The sequence below is a fragment of the Ylistrum balloti genome, unplaced genomic scaffold (assembly GCF_031769215.1).
Source record: "Ylistrum balloti isolate Yb309-2 unplaced genomic scaffold, AGI_CSIRO_Ybal_v1 Utg370358, whole genome shotgun sequence".
Lineage (NCBI taxonomy): Eukaryota > Metazoa > Mollusca > Bivalvia > Pectinida > Pectinidae > Ylistrum > Ylistrum balloti.
This window is the reverse complement of record NW_026782254.1, coordinates 623,207-648,330: the sequence shown is the minus strand read 5'-3', so window position 1 is coordinate 648,330 and position 25,124 is coordinate 623,207. Positions and strand designations below refer to the sequence as shown.

Sequence of the window (25,124 nt, the reverse complement as noted above, 5' to 3'; positions counted from 1 at the left end):
ACATGATACTGATAACAGGGTGGCATGATACTAATAACAGGGAGACATGATACTGATAACAGGGAGACATGATACTGATAACAGGATGACATGATACTGATAACACGGAGACATGATCCTGATAACAGGATAACATGATACTGATAACATGGAGACATGATACTGATAACAGGGAGACATGATACTGATAACAGGATGACATGATACCGATAACTGGGTGACATGATACCGTTAACTGGGTGACATGATACCGTTAACTGGGTGACATGATACTGATAACTGGGTGACATGATACTGATAACAGGGTGACATGATACTGATAACTGGGTGACATGATACTTATAACAGGGAGACATGATACTGATAACAGGGTGACATGATACTGATAACAGGGAGACATGATACTGATAACTGGGTGACATGATACTGATAACTGGGTGACATGATACTGATAACTGGGTGACATGATACTTATAACAGGGAGACATGATACTGATAACTGGGTGACATGATACTTATAACAGGGAGTCATGATACTGATAACAGGGAGACATGATACTGATAACAGGATGACATGATACTGATAACAGGGAGACATGATACTGATAACAGGATGACATGATACTGATAACAGGGAGACATGATACTGATAACAGGGAGAAATGATACTGATAACAGGGAGACATGATACTGATAACAGTGTGACATGATACTGATAACTGGGTGACATGATACTGATTACAGGGAAACATGATACTGATAACAGGATGACATGATACTGATAACAGGGAGACATGATACTGATAACAGGATGACATGATACTGATAACAGGGTGACATGATACTGATAACAGGGAGACATGATACTGATAACAGGGAGACATGATACTGATAACAGGATGACATGATACTGATAACAGGGAGACATGATACTGATAACAGGATGACATGATACTGATAACAGGGAGACATGATACTGATAACAGGGAGACATGATACTGATAACTGGGAGACATGATAACAGGGAGACATGATACTGATAACAGGGAGACATGATACTGATAACAGGGAGACATGATACTGATAACATGGAGACATGATACTGATAACTGGGAGACATGATAACAGGGTGACATGATACTTATAACAGGGAGACATGATACTTATAACAGGGAGACATGATACTGATAACAGGGAGACATGATACTGATAACAGGGAGACATGATACTGATAACTGGGAGACATGATAACAGGGAGACATGATACTGATAACAGGGAGACATGATACTGATAACAGGGAGACATGATACTGATAACTGGGAGACATGATAACAGGGAGACATGATACTGATAACAGGGAGACATGATACTGATAACAGGGTGACATGATACTGATAACAGAGAGACATGATACTGATAACAGGACGACATGATACTGATAACTGGGTGACATGATGATGTTGAAAGCAGGGCATTATGCTGATTACAAGAAAACTTGCATCACGTTTGCTGCCTCTTGTGATGAATAATTCCCGTTTTCACTTAAAGAGAGACTTACGAACAGGATGTTTTCCCTCGTCATTTTGCTTCCACAAAAACTAAAATGCATTTGTTTGATGTTGTGTTAACGTGTGTAGATAAAATATGTCAAATAAAAGCACATATTAACATGTTTGATAGCGTGCACACTTTACTTCCTAAAAAGGAGTTAACACGTCATTGTACATAATAGATGAAGGCGGAGATTTAGTCAAAAGTGTCATTATCGGATTCATTCGTCAGGATGCTGGCGTGTTTAGTGTTTCTTTGGATTTCTTTCGCTGGTAAGTAAATAATTTGTGTTGTGATTTGTAAGTAAATAATTTGTGTTGTGGTTTGTAAGTAAATAATTTGTGTTGTGGTATGTAAGTAAATAATTTGTATTGTGGTTTGTAAGTAAATAATTTGTGTTGTGTATTGTAAGTAAATAGTTTGTGTTGTGGTCTGTAAGTAAATAATTTGTGTTGTGGTATGTAAGTAAATAATTTGTGTTGTGGTTTGTATGTAAATAATTTGTGTTGTGGTATGTAATGTAAGTAAATAATTTGTGTTGTGGTTTGTCAGTAAATAATTTGTGTTGTGGTTTGTCAGTAAATAATTTGTGTTGTGGTTTGTCAGTAAATAATTTGTGTTGTGGTTTGTAAGTAAATAATTTGTGCTGTGGTTTGTAAGTAAATAATTTGTGTGGTATGTAAGTAAATAATTTGTGTTGAGGTATGGAGGTATGTAAGTAAATAATTTGTGTTGTGGTTTGTAAGTAAATAATTTGTGTTGTGGTTTGTAAGTAAATAATTTGTGTTGTGGTTTGTCAGTAAATAATTTGTGTTGTGGTTTGTAAGTAAATAATTTGTGTTGTGGTTTGTAAGTAAATAATTTGTGTTGTGGTTTGTAAGTAAATAATTTGTGTTGTGTATTGTAAGTAAATAGTTTGTGTTGTGGTCTGTAAGTAAATAATTTGTGTTGTGGTATGTAAGTAAATAATTTGTGTTGTGGTATGTAAGTAAATAATTTGTGTTGTGGTATGTAATGTAAGTAAATAATTTGTGTTGTGGTTTGTCAGTAAATAATTTGTGTTGTGGTTTGTCAGTAAATAATTTGTGTTGTGGTTTGTAAGTAAATAATTTGTGTTGTGTATTGTAAGTAAATAGTTTGTGTTGTGGTCTGTAAGTAAATAATTTGTGTTGTGGTATGTAAGTAAATAATTTGTGTTGTGGTATGTAAGTAAATAATTTGTGTTGTGGTATGTAATGTAAGTAAATAATTTGTGTTGTGGTTTGTCAGTAAATAATTTGTGTTGTGGTTTGTCAGTAAATAATTTGTGTTGTGGTTTGTCAGTAAATAATTTGTGTTGTGGTTTGTAAGTAAATAATTTGTGCTGTGGTTTGTAAGTAAATAATTTGTGTGGTATGTAAGTAAATAATTTGTGTTGAGGTATGGAGGTATGTAAGTAAATAATTTGTGTTGTGGTTTGTAAGTAAATAATTTGTGTTGTGGTTTGTAAGTAAATAATTTGTGTTGTGATTTGTAAGTAAATCATATGTGTTGTGGTTTGTAAGTAAATCGTTTGTGTTGTGGTAAGTAAATAAATAATTTCTGTTGTGATTTGTCAGTAAATAATTTGTGTTGTTATGTGAAATATGGACACCACATGAGATAAAGGCCATATAAACTAATGTCCTATGATATTTATATACTTGTAGACCAGCAAAATACACATTGTGATTAAGTCTACTATTTTCTATTTTCAGGTGCCATCATCTCTTCCTCTTCATTTGACTCGTCTTCAGTAAACTCTCAGCCAGTGTCCACAGCTGATCTGGTTCATACGTTGAGATATCACAGCGTTAAGTCAAGTAGTCACACACGTTTGGATACACATGATCGGTCGGAGATTTCAACAAGTGTAATGATGAAGTCAGTGATGATTGAACCACAGGGATACAGTAAAAAAGTGACCAGGGATGAACAGATTCGGCCAACCTCTTCATCAGGGTATTCAGCAAATCTAGACAGAATTGGTACCACAATGTCGGTTAGTGGATCTGACAGTAGAGTGAAAGAAACTTTGACAGAAGATCCGGCTAATGCTTCAACAGTTGATGGAAAAGAAGATGTGCTACAAAGTGTGCATTTGAGATATATTGATGGCCAAAAGAGTGTAAATGACCAGATATCGTTCGATCATATACTTTCAGTGAACTCCACTGTAAATCCAGACGTGACGTCACATAACCAAGGAGCTAATCACAGTAAGTCGTATGTTAATGAGGATTTTTCAAATACAACTGAGTCTGCGTCCCTCCTGGAAGTGTTACAAGCGACTATGGTATCTGAACTAGATAATGATGTTTTCTTTATGTCTAATAACATCCACTCACCTTACACATTTCAAAGTGACTTAATTTCCACTTCCGGTCTCAAATTATCTTCATCATTTTCCCAGTCTTTTGCATCGGAAAGTGAGCAGGTTTCCAACTCCAATTCAATCTTATCTTCATCATTTTCCCAGTCTTTTGCATTTGAAAGTGAACAGGTGTCCACTTCCGGTCTCATTTTATCTTCATCATTTTCCCAATCTTTTGCATTGGAAAGTGAACAGGTTCCCAGCTCCGGTGTCATTTTATCTTCACCGTTCGTCTCGTCTTATACATTTGTGACTGAACAGGTGGACACTTTGTCTAAAAGCCTGCAAAACGATGACAACAGGACCTCCACTCAAAGCGACACCAATACAATATTAATCAACGCGACTTCCTTGCCGAATAATATGACTTCCGACATAGGCGATGCTACTTCCGTTTCTGTTGAGACGCCAATGTGTCGATGTGACTGTCATTACGCTGCCAACCTGAAGTTGTACAGAAACGCCACTGCTGTCAACATAACGTCGGACGAAGTTCAGAAGGAACTAAAGAAACAGGTAACCAGTCTTCAGAAAGCACTGTCGATTAACAAAACTAATTTGTCGTCTGCCAAGCGTAAGAAGACCAGCATGAATGATGACCGCGCGAGCGCACGTGGTGTTGGCCTCATAGGAGTTTTCATGCTTGTCCTTTTGATGGGAGGACTGGTTTTAATGGACCTCACTACGATTAAGCGTGATTTCCAGCGCCTCAAAGACAATCTTGGGCACTGTTGTAAGGAGAAGCAAAGTGTCTGTTAACTGTAGGATACATGATTATCGTAAGGTTTTGAAACACCGTACAAACGACAACGTATTCTGTGCACCAAGACAGAAACTTAGAGAGTTATACATGTTTGCAACATTATAGGGACATATATGTCTGTAACTTTAGAGAGGCATACATGTATGTGTCAAAATAGCATTTGAAACCAGGAAACGCTCATAACTTAACCTTTTTAAACTGTTTAACTTGCTTTCCTCACATTTTGACCTTACTGTGACAAGTGATTTGAAAGTGTCAACAGTGTCGTAGGAAGCAACAACTTGGGGCGCGAGTCCATTTGTGTGATTGGGAGTTCTCTTGTGTGACTAGGAGTTCTCTTGTGTGCTTAGGAGTTCCCTTGTTTGATTTGGAGTTCCCTTTTGTGACTGGGAGTTCAGTTGTGTGACTAGGAGTTCCCTGGTGTGATTGTGAGTTCCTTTGTTTAAATGGGAGTTCAATTGTGCGATTGGGGGTTCTCTTGTGTGATTAGGAGTTCCCCTGTTTGATTTGGAGTTCCCTTTTGTGACTGGGAGTTCAGTTGTGTGACTAGGAGTTCACTTGTGTGATTGGGACTTCCCCTGTTTGATTTGGAGTTCTCTTTTGTGACTGGGAGTTCAGTTGTGTGACTAGGAGTTCCCTGGTGTGATTGGGAGGTCCCTTGTGTGATTGAGAGTTCCTTTGTGTGACTGGGATTTCCCTTATTTGATTGTTGTCGCACAGGGTACTTTATCCTTTATCCAAAATCTTGTGGTCAAACATCAGGAATGAAGGCTCTCGGATAATACGGAAACGTAGAAGATAATGATTACCATTTCACCATCACAATTCACGATTTCGTGCATTCGTATACCGATTGTATTTTTTGAATTATTCTCATTGATTGTCCTGACTTTCTCTCCCGATACTTATCCTAGCACCATTTTACAAATCTTCGCACTGTAGCAATGACTGTTTTTGTTTACCATCACTTTTCGAAAGGCGCCAAATTCTACAATAAATTTCTTCAACTCACGTGCAGTCTTTAGAGCTTTATTGGCGATGGAAAGTCCTGTTAACAAATGTTATTAAGTCAATAATTATAAGCTACCAGGTATTACATATTTATATTTTGATGTACAATGGATGCAACCCGCACTCTTTATGTAATAAAAACCGCTGGCAGGATTCGTCAGAATAACATAGAATACATACATACATACTACTCAACACAATTCTGCTGTTATCGATTGGAAACTACATTCAGAGGAATTAGTCTTGTTTTAGTGTTGCATTAATCACCTGCTTCTGATTTTAGTAACACAAGATCGCGGACTTTACAGCTACGGCACCGAAGTTTTATCGACTGTTTGCGCCACAGTACATCAGCAACTACCCTGTAAATAATGCTGTATGTAACTTGCTACTTAAGGAGAAAATAGTCGATTGGTGATCTTAGTAATGATTTCAACATCTAATGTACGAGCAGATGCCTTGAATCGGGATTCAATGGCAGTTTAACACTGTGTGATCAGATTTATATCAATACGTACTCATAGCAGTTGTTGTATAATCGCTATCATCATAATGATAAATATTACTATTCTAATACTCCTGTAATCGCAAGTTAATCAGTAAAAAACCCAAAAAACTAAAGTAACAACCTTGGCCAATACAAACTTGGTTAATCCATGTAAGTAATGTTACGTTCTCAAATAAGGACAAGGTACACAATGATAGAACCAATAGACAGAGCTTCATATCACACAACGGAACCAACAGACAGAGCTTCATATCACACAACGGAACCAACAGACACAGCTTCATATCACACAACGGAACCAACAGACAGAGCTTCATATCACACAACGGAACCAACAGACAGAGCTTCATATCACACAACGGAACCAACAGACAGAGCTTCATATCACACAACGGAACCAACAGACAGAGCTTCATATCACACAACGGAACCAACAGACAGAGCTTCATATCACACAACGGAACCAACAGACAGAGCTACATATCACACAACGGAACCAACAGACAGAGCTACATATCACACAACGGAACCAACAGACAGAGCTTCATATCACACAACGGAACCAACAGACAGAGCTTCATATCACACAACGGAACCAACAGACAAACTAATGAGCATCAAACATGTCCAGCTTCATACCACACAACCGAACCAAAAGACAAACTAACATAGCATAAAACGGAAACCAACAGACAGAGCTACATATCACACAACGGAACCAACAGACAGAGCTTCATATCACACAACGGAACCAACAGACAGAGCTTCATATCACACAACGGAACCAACAGACAGAGCTTCATATCACACAACGGAACCAACAGACACAGCTTCATATCACACAACGGAACCAACAGACAGAGCTACATATCACACAACGGAACCAACAGACAGAGCTTCATATCACACAACGACCAGCTTCATCTCACACAACGGAACCAACAGACACAGCTTCATATCACACAACGGAACCAACAGACAGAGCTTCATATCACACAACGTAACCAACAGACAAACTAACGAGCATCAAACACGTCCTGCTTCATATCACACAACGGAACCAACAGACAAACCAACGAGCTTCAAAAACATCCAGCTTCATAACACACAACGGAACCAACAGACAGAGCTTCATATCACACAACGCTATCACACAACGGAACCACACAACGACAGAGCTTCATATCACACAACGGAACCAACAGACAGAGCTTCATATCACACAACGGAACCAACAGACAGAGCTTCATATCACACAACGGAACCAACAGACAGAGCTTCATATCACACAACGGAACCAACGGAACCAACAGACAGAACACACAACGAACAACAGACAGCTTCACACAACGGAACCAACAGACAGAGCTATCACACAACGGAACCAACAGACAGAGCTTCATATCACACAACGGAACCAACAGACAGAGCTTCATATCACACAACGGAACCAACAGACAGAGCAACATATCACACAACGGAAACGGAACCAACAGACAGAGCTTCATATCACACAACGGAACCAACAGACAGAGCTACATATCACACAACGGAACCAACAGACAGAGCTACATATCACACAACGGAACCAACAGACAGAGCTACATATCACACAACGGAACCAACAGACAGAGCTACATATCACACAACGGACAGAGCTACATATCACACAACGGAACCAACAGACAGAGCTTCATATCACACAACGGAACCAACAGACAGAGCTTCATATCACACAACGGAACCAACAACCAACAGACAGAGCTACATATCACACAACGGAACCAACAGACAGAGCTACATATCACACAACGGAACCAACAGACAGAGCTACATATCACACAGCGGAACCAACAGACAGAGCTACATATCACACAACGGAACATCAAACACGTCAGAGCTACATATCACACAACGGAACCAACAGACAGAGCTACATATCACACAACGGAACCAACAGACAGAGCTACATATCACACAACGGAACCAACAGACAGAGCTTCATATCACACAACGGAACCAACAGACAGAGCTACATATCACACAACGGAACCAACAGACAGAGCTACATATCACACAACGGAACCAACAGACAGAGCTTCATATCACACAACGGAACCAACAGACAGAGCTACATATCACACAACGGAACAGAGCTACATATCACACAACCAACAGACAAAGCTTCATATCACACAACATCAACCAACAGACAGAGCCACACAACGCCAACAGACAGAGCTTCATATCACACAACGGAACCAACAGACAGAGCTTCATATCACACAACGGAACCAACAGACAGAGCTACATATCACACAACGGAACCAACAGACAAACTAACGAGCATCAAACACGTCCAGCTTCATATCACACAACGGAACCAACAGACAAACTAACGAGCATCAAACACGACTAGTTTCATATCAAACAACGGAACCAAAAGACAAACTAACGAGCTTCAAAAACATCCAGCTTTATACCACACAACGGAACCAACAGACAGCATAACGAGCATCAAACACGTCCAGCTTCATATCACACAACGGAACCAACAGACAAACTAACGAGAGGACAAGATATAGAGGGAGTGGAACAATACCTCGGGGCAGCAGTGTGCAATGAAGTCAGTGGTAGGAAAGATACTAAGTACATACTAAAAACTAGAAGTACCTTTATACGACTGAAGCATGTTTGGGACTAAAATGACATATCAAGGGGAACAAAACTTAGGCTATACAAAGCATTAGTAATACCAGTTTTATTATATGAATGTGAGACGTGGAAAATGGATCAAATGGATGACAAGTTGGTTGATGTTTTTCACAAATGTCTCAGAAAGATTTACACAGTACCAAGATCACGTTAGGACATAAGGCCTGTTGGGACAAAGATGAGACCATTTAGCGAGGAGATATATATTGATTGGGTAAAATTAAAGGACATTGCAATGTCTTTGTGACTTGTTCACATACGCTCTTCAATAAAGCCAGCCTCGTATGAAAACAAAAACAAGTCAGCCAACAGAGGGCGCAGCTAGTTCCCCTAGGTATTCCAATAGTCTGTGGGAAGATCTTACCACCAAACTCGACAAAGATGTTATCAACTAGAAACTCGATCCTTTATCTGATTTCGTCCTCTGTATATTTCTTCTTTGTCCTATGGATAGCATTTGCGATAAAGCCAGTATTTACATGTATATATTATACAAAGTTTGCAGAAGTTCAAACAAGTAAGGATTAACAGTTTCAATTCATATTGTGATGGTATATTTATCAAAGTTTCCAATTTAAAGTAGTTGGTGAATCTGGACATTCAAAATATAATGTATCGCATCCTCAAGCATCTAACAGTGTAATAAAAACAATATTATAATAAATTTATTTGATGTTTCTGCTTTCAGTGAGAATAAGAAAAGACAATCGATCGGTCCTGCTGAAGACACATCGATACAAATTACTCCAAGTTTTCTTTACGTTTATTTATTTGTTTATTTTTACTTTCGCTGTTCATTAAATTTGTCAGAAGAAGAACCTGACTTATCAGCCCATGGAATCGACCAAAGCAAGATTCAACACGTATACACGTGCCACTTATGAAGGCTGATCGATAAGTTGTACACCTTGTACCGTAATGCAATATGTCCACTAAAAGTCTCGTAAACACTTAAATAAGAGGTTCACAGCCGTCATATATGTACTTCATGTAATACGAAAGTAATGCACTCAGTAGTTCATGTTATAATAACAAAACGTCAGATTTTAGATAGGTTTATGTGTCAACCCATTCAGTATAACTGCCGTGTACTTAACTTCCTCACGCAACTGGAATATAAACAACGAACAATTTATCTTTTCATGAATTCGTTCATGGAAAATGTTTCGAGGCCTTAACTTTCCTCGATGGGAAGGTCTGAGATCCAAGCATAATATGGTAGGGGATTGTACTACCAAATAGATTTCACCTCAAATTATCAGTACAGAAATATATAACAAACATCGACATAGATATGTACTACGGAAAATCGTCACAGGTGATATACATAAATAAATTATAAAACCATAGATTCGACAGAAAAACTTAAAAATGTAATTTATACTCTACGACACCTGTCTTCGACACCTCTGTTCCCAGCTAACCTGTTGCGTTTTCTGTCTTTTCAAACTGTATAACCTTCGGACAATTGTAATCATGAAAATATAGTTCATATATATTTAATAATATTTTATACATACACATCACCGAAATCAAGTAATGATAATCGATTACGTCCTACAAGCACAATAGGAACTCGCGTGCACCACGAAGAGGCGTTAGGAAACGACTTCCGTTTTAACATGATCACAAAGAATTCCTTGATTGAACGTAAGTCAGGCGGATATCCTTGCAGACGTTTAGTAGGAAAGATATATAAACCCATAACATTAAAGGTGTTTTCACAGAAGAGAAATTTTACTGAGTAGAACTCAGCTTTTTTGTTGTTCTAGAGAAACTGGATTTGCTACTCTTACTTCACAGCCTTATATCATCTATCAGATGTTGGACCATTTTAAGTCGTGTTACAAATTTTCTCCAAACATTACAATGAAAGAGAAGTGAAATTAGCGGTCAATTAGTGGTCAATTAGTGGTCAATTAACGGTAGCATATCTACGATACCATGGCATATTTGTAGTTTTACAGGGAGAGTTGCAATATTACATGATAATACCCTGTTTACCTATCCACACTATTTAGACCTATTGCGTTCTCCTTAAGTGCTATTCTATTGTAACACTGGTAAATAGCAGCCGCAGTATAGCTCTATGATAGAGAAAACTTCTCTTTATGTCGATCGGTTGTACGCCAGGAATCTCGGGTTCGAACCCTAGCGAAGGCTTTGAAATAAATAATGACATCTGTTACATAAAAACAATTATGTACTATGTACTTGTGTTCAATACTTCTATCAATACCTTTATACATGTAGACAGAAATGTACCATTGATGCTCTCACTAAATCAATCTATAAGACATTTGTTTGTTTGGTCTACATCAATGTGCATTTACTTTATATGTATGTGGTCATCAGAAATGTCGTTGCCGTTTATAACCGATAGTATGATGGTATACCATACGGTCAGCGTCAGTTGATAGTCCAAAGGGTTCTGACTATCTATCTGTGTTGGTAGTGATATAAAAAATAACATTGTATTGACAGAACCCTGAACATTAATCATCATTTTATAGACTAAAGGGTTCTGACTATCTATCTGTGTTGGTAGTGATAAAACATAACATTGTATAGACAGAACCCTTTACACTAATCAATTTTTCCAAATGTTATCAATGCGAAGGAAAATACTTCTAGTTTTAAAAATAGACTGTTTATGTTGCAATTTCATATTTCCCAACAGGTTCTTGTTATCTTTCTGGAAAATGCCAGAAAATGTGTTGTCAAGCTCCAGACAAAAAATGTCTGCTAATCAATTATTACAGATGTATTCTAGCCATAATATGAATTGAACTTATTCAACTCACTCACAGAAGTACATAATTTAGTTCTAAAAACTACAAAAAGAAGTATATAGCGAGTTTTATCCTCTCAAGTGTCCTTACATTTTTAATGTAAAACGTTTTACACTGTCAGCAAGTATTTTGAAAAGTCATTTGAAAAAAAAATAGTCTTGATGAATCGTAGACATAGATGTTATCACCTCTGTCTACAAATTCATTATGGCGAAAATGTCACAATAATTGGTACATAACGATGGTGAGTCAATAAGTGTAATGAGAGATTCTCCATGGAATCCATTAGTATCTCAATAATTAATTTTCATGATAGCTCACGTAACTATAAAAACGTATGTTGTTATGAAGTGTTGTAAATAAGTAAATACATCCATTCCATCACTAATTCATTGCTGACACCAGAAGAAAAACCCGTCACTTTAAAACCTGAAAGAACGTATAACCGATACATGCAAAACAAGTATCATTGTCTTTTTCTAGAAGCTGTGAGCTCGGTTCTATCATGGCTAGTTTTTCATTGTTTCTGCTGACAGTAACGGTCATCCTGAAAAGATTTTCACCTGTAGACGGACATGGTTTGTGTTTCAGTAACATACACCAGGAGCTGCACAGCTACTATAAGACTTTCATGCACTTAGAGACCATTGGAGTATTACAGTGTATCAAGGAATGTAATAAACACAGATTGTGTCAGAAAATTAATCACGACAGGGTACAGCTCACATGTGACCTCATGATGACGTATGCGGAAGAAGGAAAAGTGACGTCACTTCTGGATGTGGCGTCTGTACAGGTGAGTTTAACAAAAGAGTACTTCATGTCTATTTTTTTCTTCACATATTAGAGATGGATATCCCTTCCACTAAAACACGTGTTTCTGAAGTTTTCGTAGATGTTAAATAGAATTACAGTTAAAACAATAAGATTTACAATACATGTATATAACAATAGACATACAACAGCTTTAACACTATACCTATCTTCTCTATATTTGTTCCTCAATAATACTATCAAACACTGCCTGGGTTATCATGTCTACCTTGACGAAAAAGTTTTTTTGTTTGTTTGTTTTGGAAATATCATGAACCATACCTTTCCTGCATATCGTAAATTGTAAATTGTATATGTTTTAAACTGTATTTAACACATGCATGCAGAACCTATCATATAATATGCTGTCACGCTCTAATTTTGTCGCATTGTGATGGTGCGGTACTACCGCACCGAGTAGGACCCCCCCAACCCTGCACCCTCCCCCTCTCTCCCTTCACCTTAACCCCAACTCCCCGTTCTGTCACATTGTGTTGATAACTATTTTGATCACACAAAATGAACCTGAATGAGACGTCAAGTAAGATAGGTAGACAACTCTTGGAGATAACTTTTTAACGGCTATCAACTTTTGTTATTGCGAGAAGATGTGTCCTATGCTTACATTTCATCTTTCAGATCTAAGCAAGATTTCAAAGATGAATCAGAATTTCTTGGACATAACGTTTAAATTTGCATCGTTACAACTTTCAGATGGACAATTCTAAGTGTTTACCGAACAGTTGTTCAGAGACTCAAGTCTGTGTCGACATGAGAGATGGTGGTCATACATGTCTTGACCAAGGTATGTATCATACTATTTGGAAATTTACGTCCTCGAAACAGTTTACACTTTACACTTAGAGCAGTTGCTCAGGACATAGGAGATCAGTTGATGTATGAGGACAGTAGTATAGGAAATAGGAGGGAAGACACACAGAATATATAAAGATTACACATCGAGGGATGTCAACATCTCATTCGGAATACACGACAGCAAACATTCATTTTCGTGCACTGAGTAACACAACCGAAGTCATGACAATAAAATATCAGATATTTGTTTGTCCTTTAACCTACTTATCACCTAAGAAACACAGCCGGAGTCATGACAACAAGATATCAGATATTTGTTTGTCCTTTAACCTACTTATCACCTAAGAAACACAGCCGGAGTCATGACAACAAGATATCAGATATTTGATCGTACTTATATATACTCATCACATGATTTTTTAAAGTGATTTGATTGATTTATTGAGAATCGTTACCTTCCATCAGCTGTTTGTCCTGCTCCGGACTGGGTGTTGTACAGCAACAAGTGTTACTTCTTCAGGCAATCCCGTAGTGACGCAGACGAAAGTGAGGTAAATAAACATTTTGTTTCTTTTTCGTCCATTGCTTTCTAACCGTTATGAACTCGTTATATTAATGAAGAACTTTCCTTTTGAATATACCCGTCAGAAATGGAAATCAAGAACACAACAAAGTTGATTTCAGTCACTGATCTCGATGTATTCCCACAGCATAGAGAACTTTCCACCAAGCTGTAAGATAGGCGTGATGGCTTCAGTATCGTGAATATTCAGTTTTAGATATCAACACCCCTGCATCCACAACCTAAGGTGTTTGTATGTCACGGTTCATTTGATATTCAAGGGTCTGTTCCCAGTATACCGATTTTCATACAAGACATCGTCAGCATACGGACAAGTTCATAACGTAAAAATAGAGGGAATTTTTTTCTGTCATCATAGTGATCTTATTGCGAAATATTCCATTTCTTCGTAAGATATGAAGCTGGACGCGTTTAAAGCTCGTTAGTTTGCCTGTTGGTTCCTTTTTTTTTATCTCTTAATCTCATTTGACACCGTGACATTTCTTAATTTTAATGTATGAGTTACACGGTGGGCAACATCGATGACACTTACTCTTCCGAAACACCTGGTCTTATTCTTCTTGTACTTTTTCATAAGTTTCCGTGTTAATTTGTCTTTTGTTCATTTTTGCCATAGTTTCATTGAATTTTAGCATGGAATATAATTATGTTCACTTGGTGGTTTTTTCTTGTTGTTTTTGTGAATCATTGTGTTACACCATATAGAAGAAAAGTTTGAATCTGACTAAAAATCACCTGTTTGTAATTATTGATGTAGAATGTGTTGGGTAAGCTTGCCTCGCTGGAATCCTTAATATGAAATCAACAAATGAATCGGTTTGATGCTGTATGACAGTTGATAGGGTATTTAATAGTGTCATACATAGTGTATGAATCTAGTTCAAATTGTTTTATGTCCCATCAACATGTCGTTGTGTGCAAGGTGAGTGTGTTGAAGTGTGTATTTTGGGAGACTTTGATTTGAACGTGCAATTTTCCTTGCGATAGTGCGGTACTGAAACCTACTTTATAGTGCAATCACACCGAAGTATACTGCCGAAGGTCCCCAGCAGGACATCCCACCCGGTCACATTATGTTGACAACAAGTGAACCAGTCATTGTACTACTACAAGGCTAAAAGTTGATCAGACAGCAAAAACATAACTCTCATTTTAAAGGCTCTCGCGTACATCGCCCAATAGAAAAACAAATCAAAGCCTCCTCAATAGGGCGATCGTTCAACAAAGGACAAAAACTATATTACTGTATTAGCAAGGAAGGCTTAATTAAAGAAACTGTTTTTCTCCTATTTTTAAGCAGCTCTTTCTTCCTAACGTCTACCTTGATGCCATAGTACGATTGGCCTTCAGTGGTATGGAAGACAATGCATTACTGTTCAACGTATATGATACCACTTACATGTATTTTTTTTTTATTTTACAAAGGGTTTTTGTGGAGGGATGAATGCAAAGCTTGTGAGAATCGACAACGATGGAGTGAAAGCTTTCCTGAAATCAGAAATAGATAGACGAGGTAAAAACGCAAATTCTCATCATCAACATATCAATAACCTGTGCTTTCTGGTTTTTAAGAAGATGTTCTAAGATTTAACACATCTGAAACCTGGATTTGACGACTGTTAAATGTCAATTATTTCTATGAATATGATATCTCTCGACCTTATTCTACAAGGTCAATATCAACATCCTTGGCATGTTTACTTGCATGAGAAATAAGTTTTCAATCAGGATTTGAACATAAGACTATAACAGGGAGCTCTTTCAGTTGACAGTGAAGACCAACGGGTCTCCTATTTTAACTAGGGTTTACTAGTCTCGTGTTGATTGTAACTGTAAAACTTGTTTTCAATAATTTCATTTTTTGCAGCCGAAGAGATTTTTTTAACACGGGAATCATAATATATACTACAGCCATCTTGATTAACTTTTAATTTTAATGTTCATGTTATTGGTATTTTTGTTCGATTTTATGTTATCATTAAAAAACGCGAAAACGAAAACCCCTAAATATTATAAAAATTGAAGTGAGTTTTAATACACAAACAGATATATTTATATATATATATAATTATATCTCATTTTCAGGATTACCGAATATTTGGTTCCAGCTGTAATTGTGTAAAACTCCTCAGCGCAATGACCTGGATTGACGTCATTTGTTCAACAGATAGTTCATATACGGTGTGTGAAATTCATTACAATATCGTATAACTTTCTTTCTCGCTGATTATTTCATGGAAATTTTGAAATGATTGGGAAAAGGATGAAACCAAAGGAATGATAACAGCATCAATGTTTGATGGAATTTTACTATCGGGAATTGAAATGTGAACTCCGATGACTTCTACCTATTACCTATTGTCTTCTTACATGATCGTAAGAGGTTACTAAACTTGGGGTATTTTTCTCTCTGTTTATTTGGGGGTTTTCTATATATAAAGAGAGAGAGAGAGAGAGAGAGAGAGAGAGAGAGAGAGAGAGAGAGAGAGAGAGAGAGAGAGAGAGAGAGAGAGAGAGAGAGAGAGAGAGAGAGAGAGAGAGAGAGAGAGAGAGAGAGGCGGAAAGAACACTCAACCTCCTTGTTGAGAATATGGATGGATCTCACGACATGTTACCATATCCGTCACTTAACGGTCAATTGACAACCATGTCCATGTTCGTCCTTTACACTGCCGAACAATAACCAGTGCATATGGAAATATTTAAGTTGATTTGATCCCCTACATACCGCTTTATTTCTGACAGGTCATTGCGACTTAATATCCCGAAAATGTAAGGTCAACCAGCCCAAACGCGACGATATGAAATGAAACAACACTTCAACAGTTTGTAGATACAAAGGATTACAGCACAAATATATTTTAGCGAACTGAAGTAAAAATTTATGTAAACAACAGAGGTTATCGTTTTACGGTGTATCCATGTACCTCTGGATCAAAGCTGAGAAATCTGTTTCTTTAAGCAACAATTTTTATGTAACTTAAGATGTTGTAGTACCGAATTTGGACGGTTTGTTATAGGGGAATTATTTCAACAATTTGTTGTGAATTCAATTTTTGTAGGTATCTAGGAAATGCCCATTATTTATTTTTAAAAACATTGTTGATGTAATCAATGTGAGAGGTGAGTGTAGGAATGTACTAGACATTTATATTTATTTATTATCACTACGTAGATGTATTATGGACCATAAGCTAGTATTGAATTTCGATATTTATATATACAGAATGGTTCATACCGCATGTAAAATGTTCAGGAAATTTAACCAACGCTGCCAGCAGTTTTTTATTGGAAAATACAAAAAACCCATCCGGTCCAACGAACCAATAAGCTTATTCCGTGACGAAGCGCCCGTCCATCCTTCCGTCTATTCACGATTTTCTTTAACTATACTGTATAGTTGAATTGTGGACTACCAGCCCTCAGCCTTTTAAGCTTTATATCGATGCCTTTGTGTATTGAAATATAAACTATACAAGAATTATCCTGAATTTTAAAATCAAGCTCACAGAATGGACTTTATAGCGTAAACAACAATGACAGCTTCTCACTAAGCCGTATTGATTATTGTATATTCATAACAGTATGCGACATATCACTTTCTGTTATATATTATATTATGAGTTTCTAAATTTGATGTCCGAACGTGAAAGAATAATTGTGGTATGCTCCATAAACCTATGCTTTGCTGTTTTCAGCCTTTACAATAGAATGTAAAGCAAAGCAGAAGTCATGGTGACCTAGTGACCTAGTGACTTAGTAGGCGAGAAGACATCTTACTTTTGTACCTATTTCACAAATTTGCTGTGTGAACATGTGATTTAGATATGGACAAGAAATATGTGTTTTTTTTACTGTTTGTTTGTTTGTTTGTTTTTTTTCATTTTCTAAGGTTTGAGTCAAAGATCGTCATGATTACCTCGCATTGACCTTATTTTAGCAGAAAACACTTTCTCTTCCGGAACACCAGGTCTTTTTGCTCCCTTTGCTTTTACTCAGAGGTATTCGTGTAAAATCTGTCTTTTGTTTATATTTTCCCCTGGTTTTATGGGATTAAGAATATGTTAGCATGCTGGTATTTTCTTGTTCCGTTTCCGCTCCTTGTTCACATGTTGCAGCTATTTAACCATTATGATGTTGCAATAAAACGAGTCATCTTTCATAAATATGAAATATATTGTGTTCTTTTAAATGTTAACGTTCAAAGTAAAAGTAAAGTAGAAGTGACAATGGCCGCATTGTGATATAGTCAAGTTTAATGTCCAAATACGAGAGGGAGTAGCTTGGATTTGTCTTGAATACCTTATTAGCATACAAAAGTGAAGTGCGGATGTACAAGGTGCCCTCGTCTTTAGTCAAAGTGGGATGGGATAAGGATTCTTGATCAAATGGTACATGTAATTTGTTGTTGCTCAGCTGTATTTCATTCGCTTTCTATAATAACATTCCAGTGAGCATGTATCTAGACTGTTATAACTGCTTAATTTCAAAATTCATGTTTTAGTAATTTTCGTGTGTAACCCAAGTTGATTGGTTGAAATGCTATAGAGCCATAAATTGTCATCTTTATTACAAGCGTACTTCACTTCTCCATTAGTCGAGAATTATTTATAACACCTAATTATCTGTTAGACAATATGGGGTTAGTATGTATTTTCAGTATTGTTGTTCAATATATTCGTGGAAAGATGTTCAATTATGAAAAGGCAAAGCAACAAGCATTGTTCATCTCATGCTCCAATTATTCAATATATGTAGACAATAACTGTGGCTTTAACTAAGTTGAACTTTGTCCTGATAGATATTTGCACCTTTTTTACAGTTAGTTGGGTTTGTGGAACCGTCAATTGCTGGGGTCATTTTGAGGAGGGGTATCAATGTAAGACATTTGTGGTAAATTATTGACATTACCTAGGTAGTGGACGACCAGACTGACATTGTCTAGGTAGTGGACTACCAGACTGACATTGTCTAGGTAGTGGACTACCAGAATGGCATTGTCTAGGTAGTGGACTACCATACTGACATTGTCTAGGTAGTGGACTACCAGACTTACATTGTCTAGGTAGTGGACTACCAGACTGACATTGTCTAGGTAGTGGACTACCAGACTGACATTGTCTAGGTAGTGGACTACCAGACTGACATTGTCTAGGTAGTGGACTACCAGACTGACATTGTCTAGGTAGTGGACTACCAGACTGACATTGTCTAGGTAGTGGACTACCAGACTGACATTGTCTAGTTAGTGGACTGTCAGCCTGCCAAATGTCTAGGTAGTGGACTACCAGACTGACATTACCAAGGTAGTGGACTACCAGACTGATATTGTCTAGGTAGTGGACTACCAGACTGACATTGTCTAGGTAGTGGACTGTCTAGTTAGTGGACTGTCAGACTGCCAAATGTCTAGGTAGTGGCCTACCATTGTCTAGGTAGTGGACAACCAGACTGACATTGTCTAGTTAGTGGACTGTCAGCCTGCCAAATGTCTACCAGACTGATATTGTCTAGGTAGTGGACTACCAGACTGACATTGTCTAGGTAGTGGACTACCAGACTGACATTGTCTAGTTAGTGGACTGCCAGACTGCCAAATGTCTAGGTAGTGGACTACCAGACTGACATTACCTAGGTAGTGGACTACCAGACTGACATTGTCTAGGTAGTGGACTACCAGACTGACATTGTCTAGGTAGTGGACGACCAGACTGACATTGTCTAGTGCATATGGAAATATTTAAGTTGATTTGATCCCCTACATACCGCTTTATTTCTGACAGGACATTGCGACTTAATATCCCGAAAATGTAAGGTCAACCAGCCCAAACGCGACGATATGAAATGAAACAACACTTCAACAGTTTGTAGATACAAAGGATTACAGCACAAATATATTTTAGCGAACTGAAGTAAAAATTTATGTAAACAACAGAGGTTATCGTTTTACGGTGTATCCATGTACCTCTGGATCAAAGCTGAGAAATCTGTTTCTTTAAGCAACAATTTTTATGTAACTTAAGATGTTGTAGTACCGAATTTGGACGGTTTGTTATAGGGGAATTATTTCAACAATTTGTTGTGACTTCAATTTTTGTAGGTATCTAGGAAATGCCCATTATTTATTTTTTAAAAACATTGTTGATGTAATCAATGTGAGAGGTGAGTGTAGGAATGTACTAGACATTTATATTTATTTATTATCACTACGTAGATGTATTATGGACCATAAGCTAGTATTGAATTTCGATATTTATATATACAGAATGGTTCATACCGCATGTAAAATGTTCAGGAAATTTAACCAACGCTGCCAGCAGTTTTTTATTGGAAAATACAAAAAACCCATCCGGTCCAACGAACCAATAAGCTTATTCCGTGACGAAGCGCCCGTCCATCCTTCCGTCTATTCACGATTTTCTTTAACTATACTGTATAGTTGAATTGTGGACTACCAGCCCTCAGCCTTTTAAGCTTTATATCGATGCCTTTGTGTATTGAAATATAAACTATACAAGAATTATCCTGAATTTTAAAATCAAGCTCACAGAATGGACTTTATAGCGTAAACAACAATGACAGCTTCTCACTAAGCCGTATTGATTATTGTATATTCATAACAGTATGCGACATATCACTTTCTGTTATATATTATATTATGAGTTTCTAAATTTGATGTCCGAACGTGAAAGAATAATTGTGGTATGCTCCATAAACCTATGCTTTGCTGTTTTCAGCCTTTACAATAGAATGTAAAGCAAAGCAGAAGTCATGGTGACCTAGTGACCTAGTGACTTAGTAGGCGAGAAGACATCTTACTTTTGTACCTATTTCACAAATTTGCTGTGTGAACATGTGATTTAGATATGGACAAGAAATATGTGTGTTTTTTACTGTTTGTTTGTTTGTTTTTTTTTCAATTTCTAAGGTTTGAGTCAAAGATCGTCATGATTACCTCACATTGACCTTATTTTAGCAGAAAACACTTTCTCTTCCGGAACACCAGGTCTTTTTGCTCCCTTTGCTTTTACTCAGAGGTATTCGTGTAAAATCTGTCTTTTGTTTATATTTTCCCCTGGTTTTATGGGATTAAGAATATGTTAGCATGCTGGTATTTTCTTGTTCCGTTTCCGCTCCTTGTTCACATGTTGCAGCTATTTAACCATTATGATGTTGCAATAAAACGAGTCATCTTTCATAAATATGAAATATATTGTGTTCTTTTAAATGTTAACGTTAAAAGTAAAAGTAAAGTAGAAGTGACAATGGCCGCATTGTGATATAGTCAAGTTTAATGTCCAAATACGAGAGGGAGTAGCTTGGATTTGTCTTGAATACCTTATCAGCATATAAAAGTGAAGTGCGGATGTACAAGGTGCCCTCGTCTTTAGTCAAAGTGGGATGGGATAAGGATTCTTGATCAAATGGTACATGTAATTTGTTGTTGCTCAGCTGTATTTCATTCGCTTTCTATAATAACATTCCAGTGAGCATGTATCTAGACTGTTATAACTGTTTAATTTCAAAATTCATGTTTTAGTAATTTTCGTGTGTAACCCAAGTTGATTGGTTGAAATGCTATAGAGCCATAAATTGTCATCTTTATTACAAGCGTACTTCACTTCTCCATTAGTCGAGAATTATTTATAACACCTAATTATCTGTTAGACAATATGGGGTTACTGTGTAATTTCAGTATTGATATTCAATATATTCGTGGAAAGATGTTCAATTATGAAAAGGCAAAGCAACAAGCATTGTTCATCTCATGCTCCAATTATTCAATATATGTAGACAACAACTGTGGCTTTAACTCTGTTGAACTTTGTCCTGATAGATATTTGCACCTTTTTTACAGTTAGTTGGGTTTGTGGAACCGTCAAATTGCTGGGGTCATTTTGAGGAGGGGTATCAATGTAAGACATTTGTGGTAAATTATTGACATTACCTAGGTAGTGGACGACCAGACTGACATTGTCTAGGTAGTGGACGACCAGACTGACATTGTCTAGGTAGTGGACTACCAGACTGACATTGTCTAGGTAGTGGACTACCATACTGACATTGTCTAGGTAGTGGACTACCAGACTGACATTACCTAGGTAGTGGACTACCAGACTGACATTACCTAGGTAGTGGACTACCATACTGACATTGTCTAGGTAGTGGACTACCAGACTTCCAGGTAATGGAAGGTTTCCCTATCCGTGCACTTTTGTTAATTTTTCACCTTGAAGTCCTCAAGTATTATGGTAGATCATAAAATTCAAGTAATAATCGTTTCTGTTTTGTCCATTGAAGAAACGACTTAACTTAAAACCTATTTTTGGCGTTCTTTCTAACTCTTTTTTAACAATTTTTTTTCTATTGTCTCCCTTGACACTACGTCACGTTTGACCCTGTGAGAAAGGCAGGTTTGGGTTCAGTAACTTGGCCGAGACATTCCAGAGTCTTTAATATTGGTAGCTGCTACTTCCTGCTGAACACTCAGTATGGTGAGTGACAGGGTGGGTATAACAGAACACTCAGTATTGTGAGTGACAGGGTGGGTTGAGTATAACAGTTAAAGCGGGTTTTATTATGCATTGTCCCATAGTCTCATACGAACATATCGAAGCATCTCCGAAGCCTTTTTATTTTCGATTATTTTTTCTGACTTTTTATCAATATTGTAAAATTTCCTGATACATTGATCCAATGTATACGTTTTTATACATTTTTTGTGAAATGTTGCTATATTTCAAGATTTAAAAAAAAGATTATTATAATGATGATAATTCCATTTCAAAATTCTGCATAAACTGCAATCTTCCTGAAAATTCATTTTCCTTTTGTGAGAAGTCAATTTAAGTATATGAATCTCTGAGATTTTCGAGTATATTGTACAGAGATTTAAATACGCGATGTACATTTTGTACATTTATAAGAAATAGTGTAATTTTACTATTTTTTGAGATGAGAAAAATCGCGAAAATATATATTAAGGACCAGGAAAGATAGATTTGATATTAGAAAGTATAATTAATTTAATGACTTTCGTGAAAATCACATCCTTTTGTGTCCAGCTGTTGGATTAAACCAAAAGAACTAGATCTATCAAGGGGACACCCGTTAAGATATAGACCTGTTGAAGGTATGCTGTTAAATATGAGACATTCTGAATGGAATTGTTGTCTGCTCTCTCTCTGTATATATAACTTTATTTTTCTTAATATTAATAATATATATGTAACGAAATAATGAAATGAATGGCAAGATTTTTTTTTGTAATTATATGTGTTTAAAATTTCATTTGAATACCTTGAATGATCTGCATTAAGATTGCTAGCGTTGTCGATTACGTTCATGTCCATCTTGTTTTGTTCTCATCCTTTAGTTTCAAATATCTCAATTTATTGTAATTGACTTTGGAATGCATTTCAAGATATTTTGACACATTAATGATTATATAACTTAATACTTTCTTTTATATATTTTATATGTTTAAGATATCCAGGACATCGTGTAAGATATCAAAGGATGTTCATTGTGTAAAATCGTAAGAAGCTAAATATGAACTAAACATCCAGAGATGTCATGGTATTTTTGTGTGTGTTTTTAATGTGCTAATATCTTGATATTTATGTACTTTTAGATATAAATATAGCCTTATATTTTGGTAGGTATGCAGTTTTTAGCATCAAAGGAAGTTATAAATATCTCAAAATTTCTGAAAAGTATGTGTGATGTCCTAGATGTGTTCTAAAATTCAACTTTTCTCTATATCTGAAGTTGTTGTTAATTTCAAAATAAATTGTACTCTCTATACAAACTTGTTCGTTTCATAATGTAGGGGAGACAACTCTGACAGTGTTGGTAAGGTTTTTTTTAAAAAGTACTTCATCGTCATAGTGATCACATTGAGAAATATTATATTTCCTTTCACGATACGAAGCTGGACGTGTTTAATATTCGTTAGCCTGCCTGTTGGTTTCGTTTGTTATATCCTATTTTAGATTGCCATGCGGAAAGACGTTTATTAATGAGATAAATAACCCTTATCCTAGCATTCTTCACTAAATGACTGATATCCCAATCATTGGGGAAAATCGGCAAGTGAATTGCTTGTTCTTAAGTAAGGATATGCCACGTACGTAACTATTCAGTTGTTGTAAGATTAAGATATCTGGATGGATAAACACAATCTCGAACCATTTAACAAATTATTGGAAAGTCACAAAGTGTTTTTTCATGAATACGTTGTCACGAAGGTCTTGCCATCACTGTGATGTCTTGAAAACATAGTATCAACGGTAGGAATTCAGAAAAAAAAAACATACTAATCTTATTGGGCAAAATCTATCCAATTTTGCTTGTGTAATCGAAGAAACAACATTTTGGTTTTTAAGATGGACTATAAAACAGGCGGACCACGTGTCTTGATGAATACAACAGATTTAAGGCATTGAAATGATTTACTAAGAGATACCGTACTGTTACATCGGAATCACCTGTTTTGTTGATAGCCTTGGATATTGTAATTATGATAAAATGTGTACCTCAGATATGAAGATTGAAGCACTAAAGTTTTACATAGCCTTTCCTTTTTACGTATGTTTCTGATCTGGAGAGACCACCCCTTATTTTCTATTCTACATGATGGAAGAACTAAGTTTGACTCTTTTAAATCGTTCTTCTTCAAAATACGAACATCTAAAGTTATATCTTTAATATGAATGAATTATTAGGTTTTCAATTCCTTTAGTTAGACGTTCACTAAATTACACACAATGATATAAAAACGGTCACATCTTATTTAAGGTTTCCCGTTAATCTTTAGCTTAATCTTTACATAGTTTCTATCTATGGTATCAAAAATTATTATATTATCGTAATTTGCCGATCATGTCAACTTCGGTTTAAAATCTTATTTAGTTGGTCCAACAACATTGCCCAGGACGATCTCGAGTGTCAGTGAGTTGGGACTCTTTTTAGATACATTTTTGGAACAGTAATGGACATAAGACTAATATTTGAAATTTCCGTGACGTCATAAGACAATTTATTAGCAATATCGTCGTTTGTGATATGTCAGAACATATATGTGAACATTAGAATGCATCAAATTTCGCCTTAACATATTTCTGAAGCCACTAAGAATCACACACTAACCTCGCGTACGTACGGAGGCAGTCCTCAA

The 25,124-nt window shown here is 36.6% G+C and overlaps 1 protein-coding gene across 1 annotated transcript; it reads left to right on the top strand.

Moving 5' to 3' along the window:
* The first annotated feature begins 12,238 nt into the window (after positions 1-12,238).
* Positions 12,239-17,684, top strand: LOC132553822 (uncharacterized). Its single transcript, XM_060218101.1, has 5 exons — positions 12,239-12,529; positions 13,261-13,351; positions 13,828-13,913; positions 15,371-15,458; positions 17,644-17,684. The coding sequence occupies exons 1-5, from the start codon at positions 12,239-12,241 to the stop codon at positions 17,682-17,684; spliced, it is 597 nt and encodes a 198-aa protein (XP_060074084.1).
* The last annotated feature ends 7,440 nt before the right edge of the window (positions 17,685-25,124 follow it).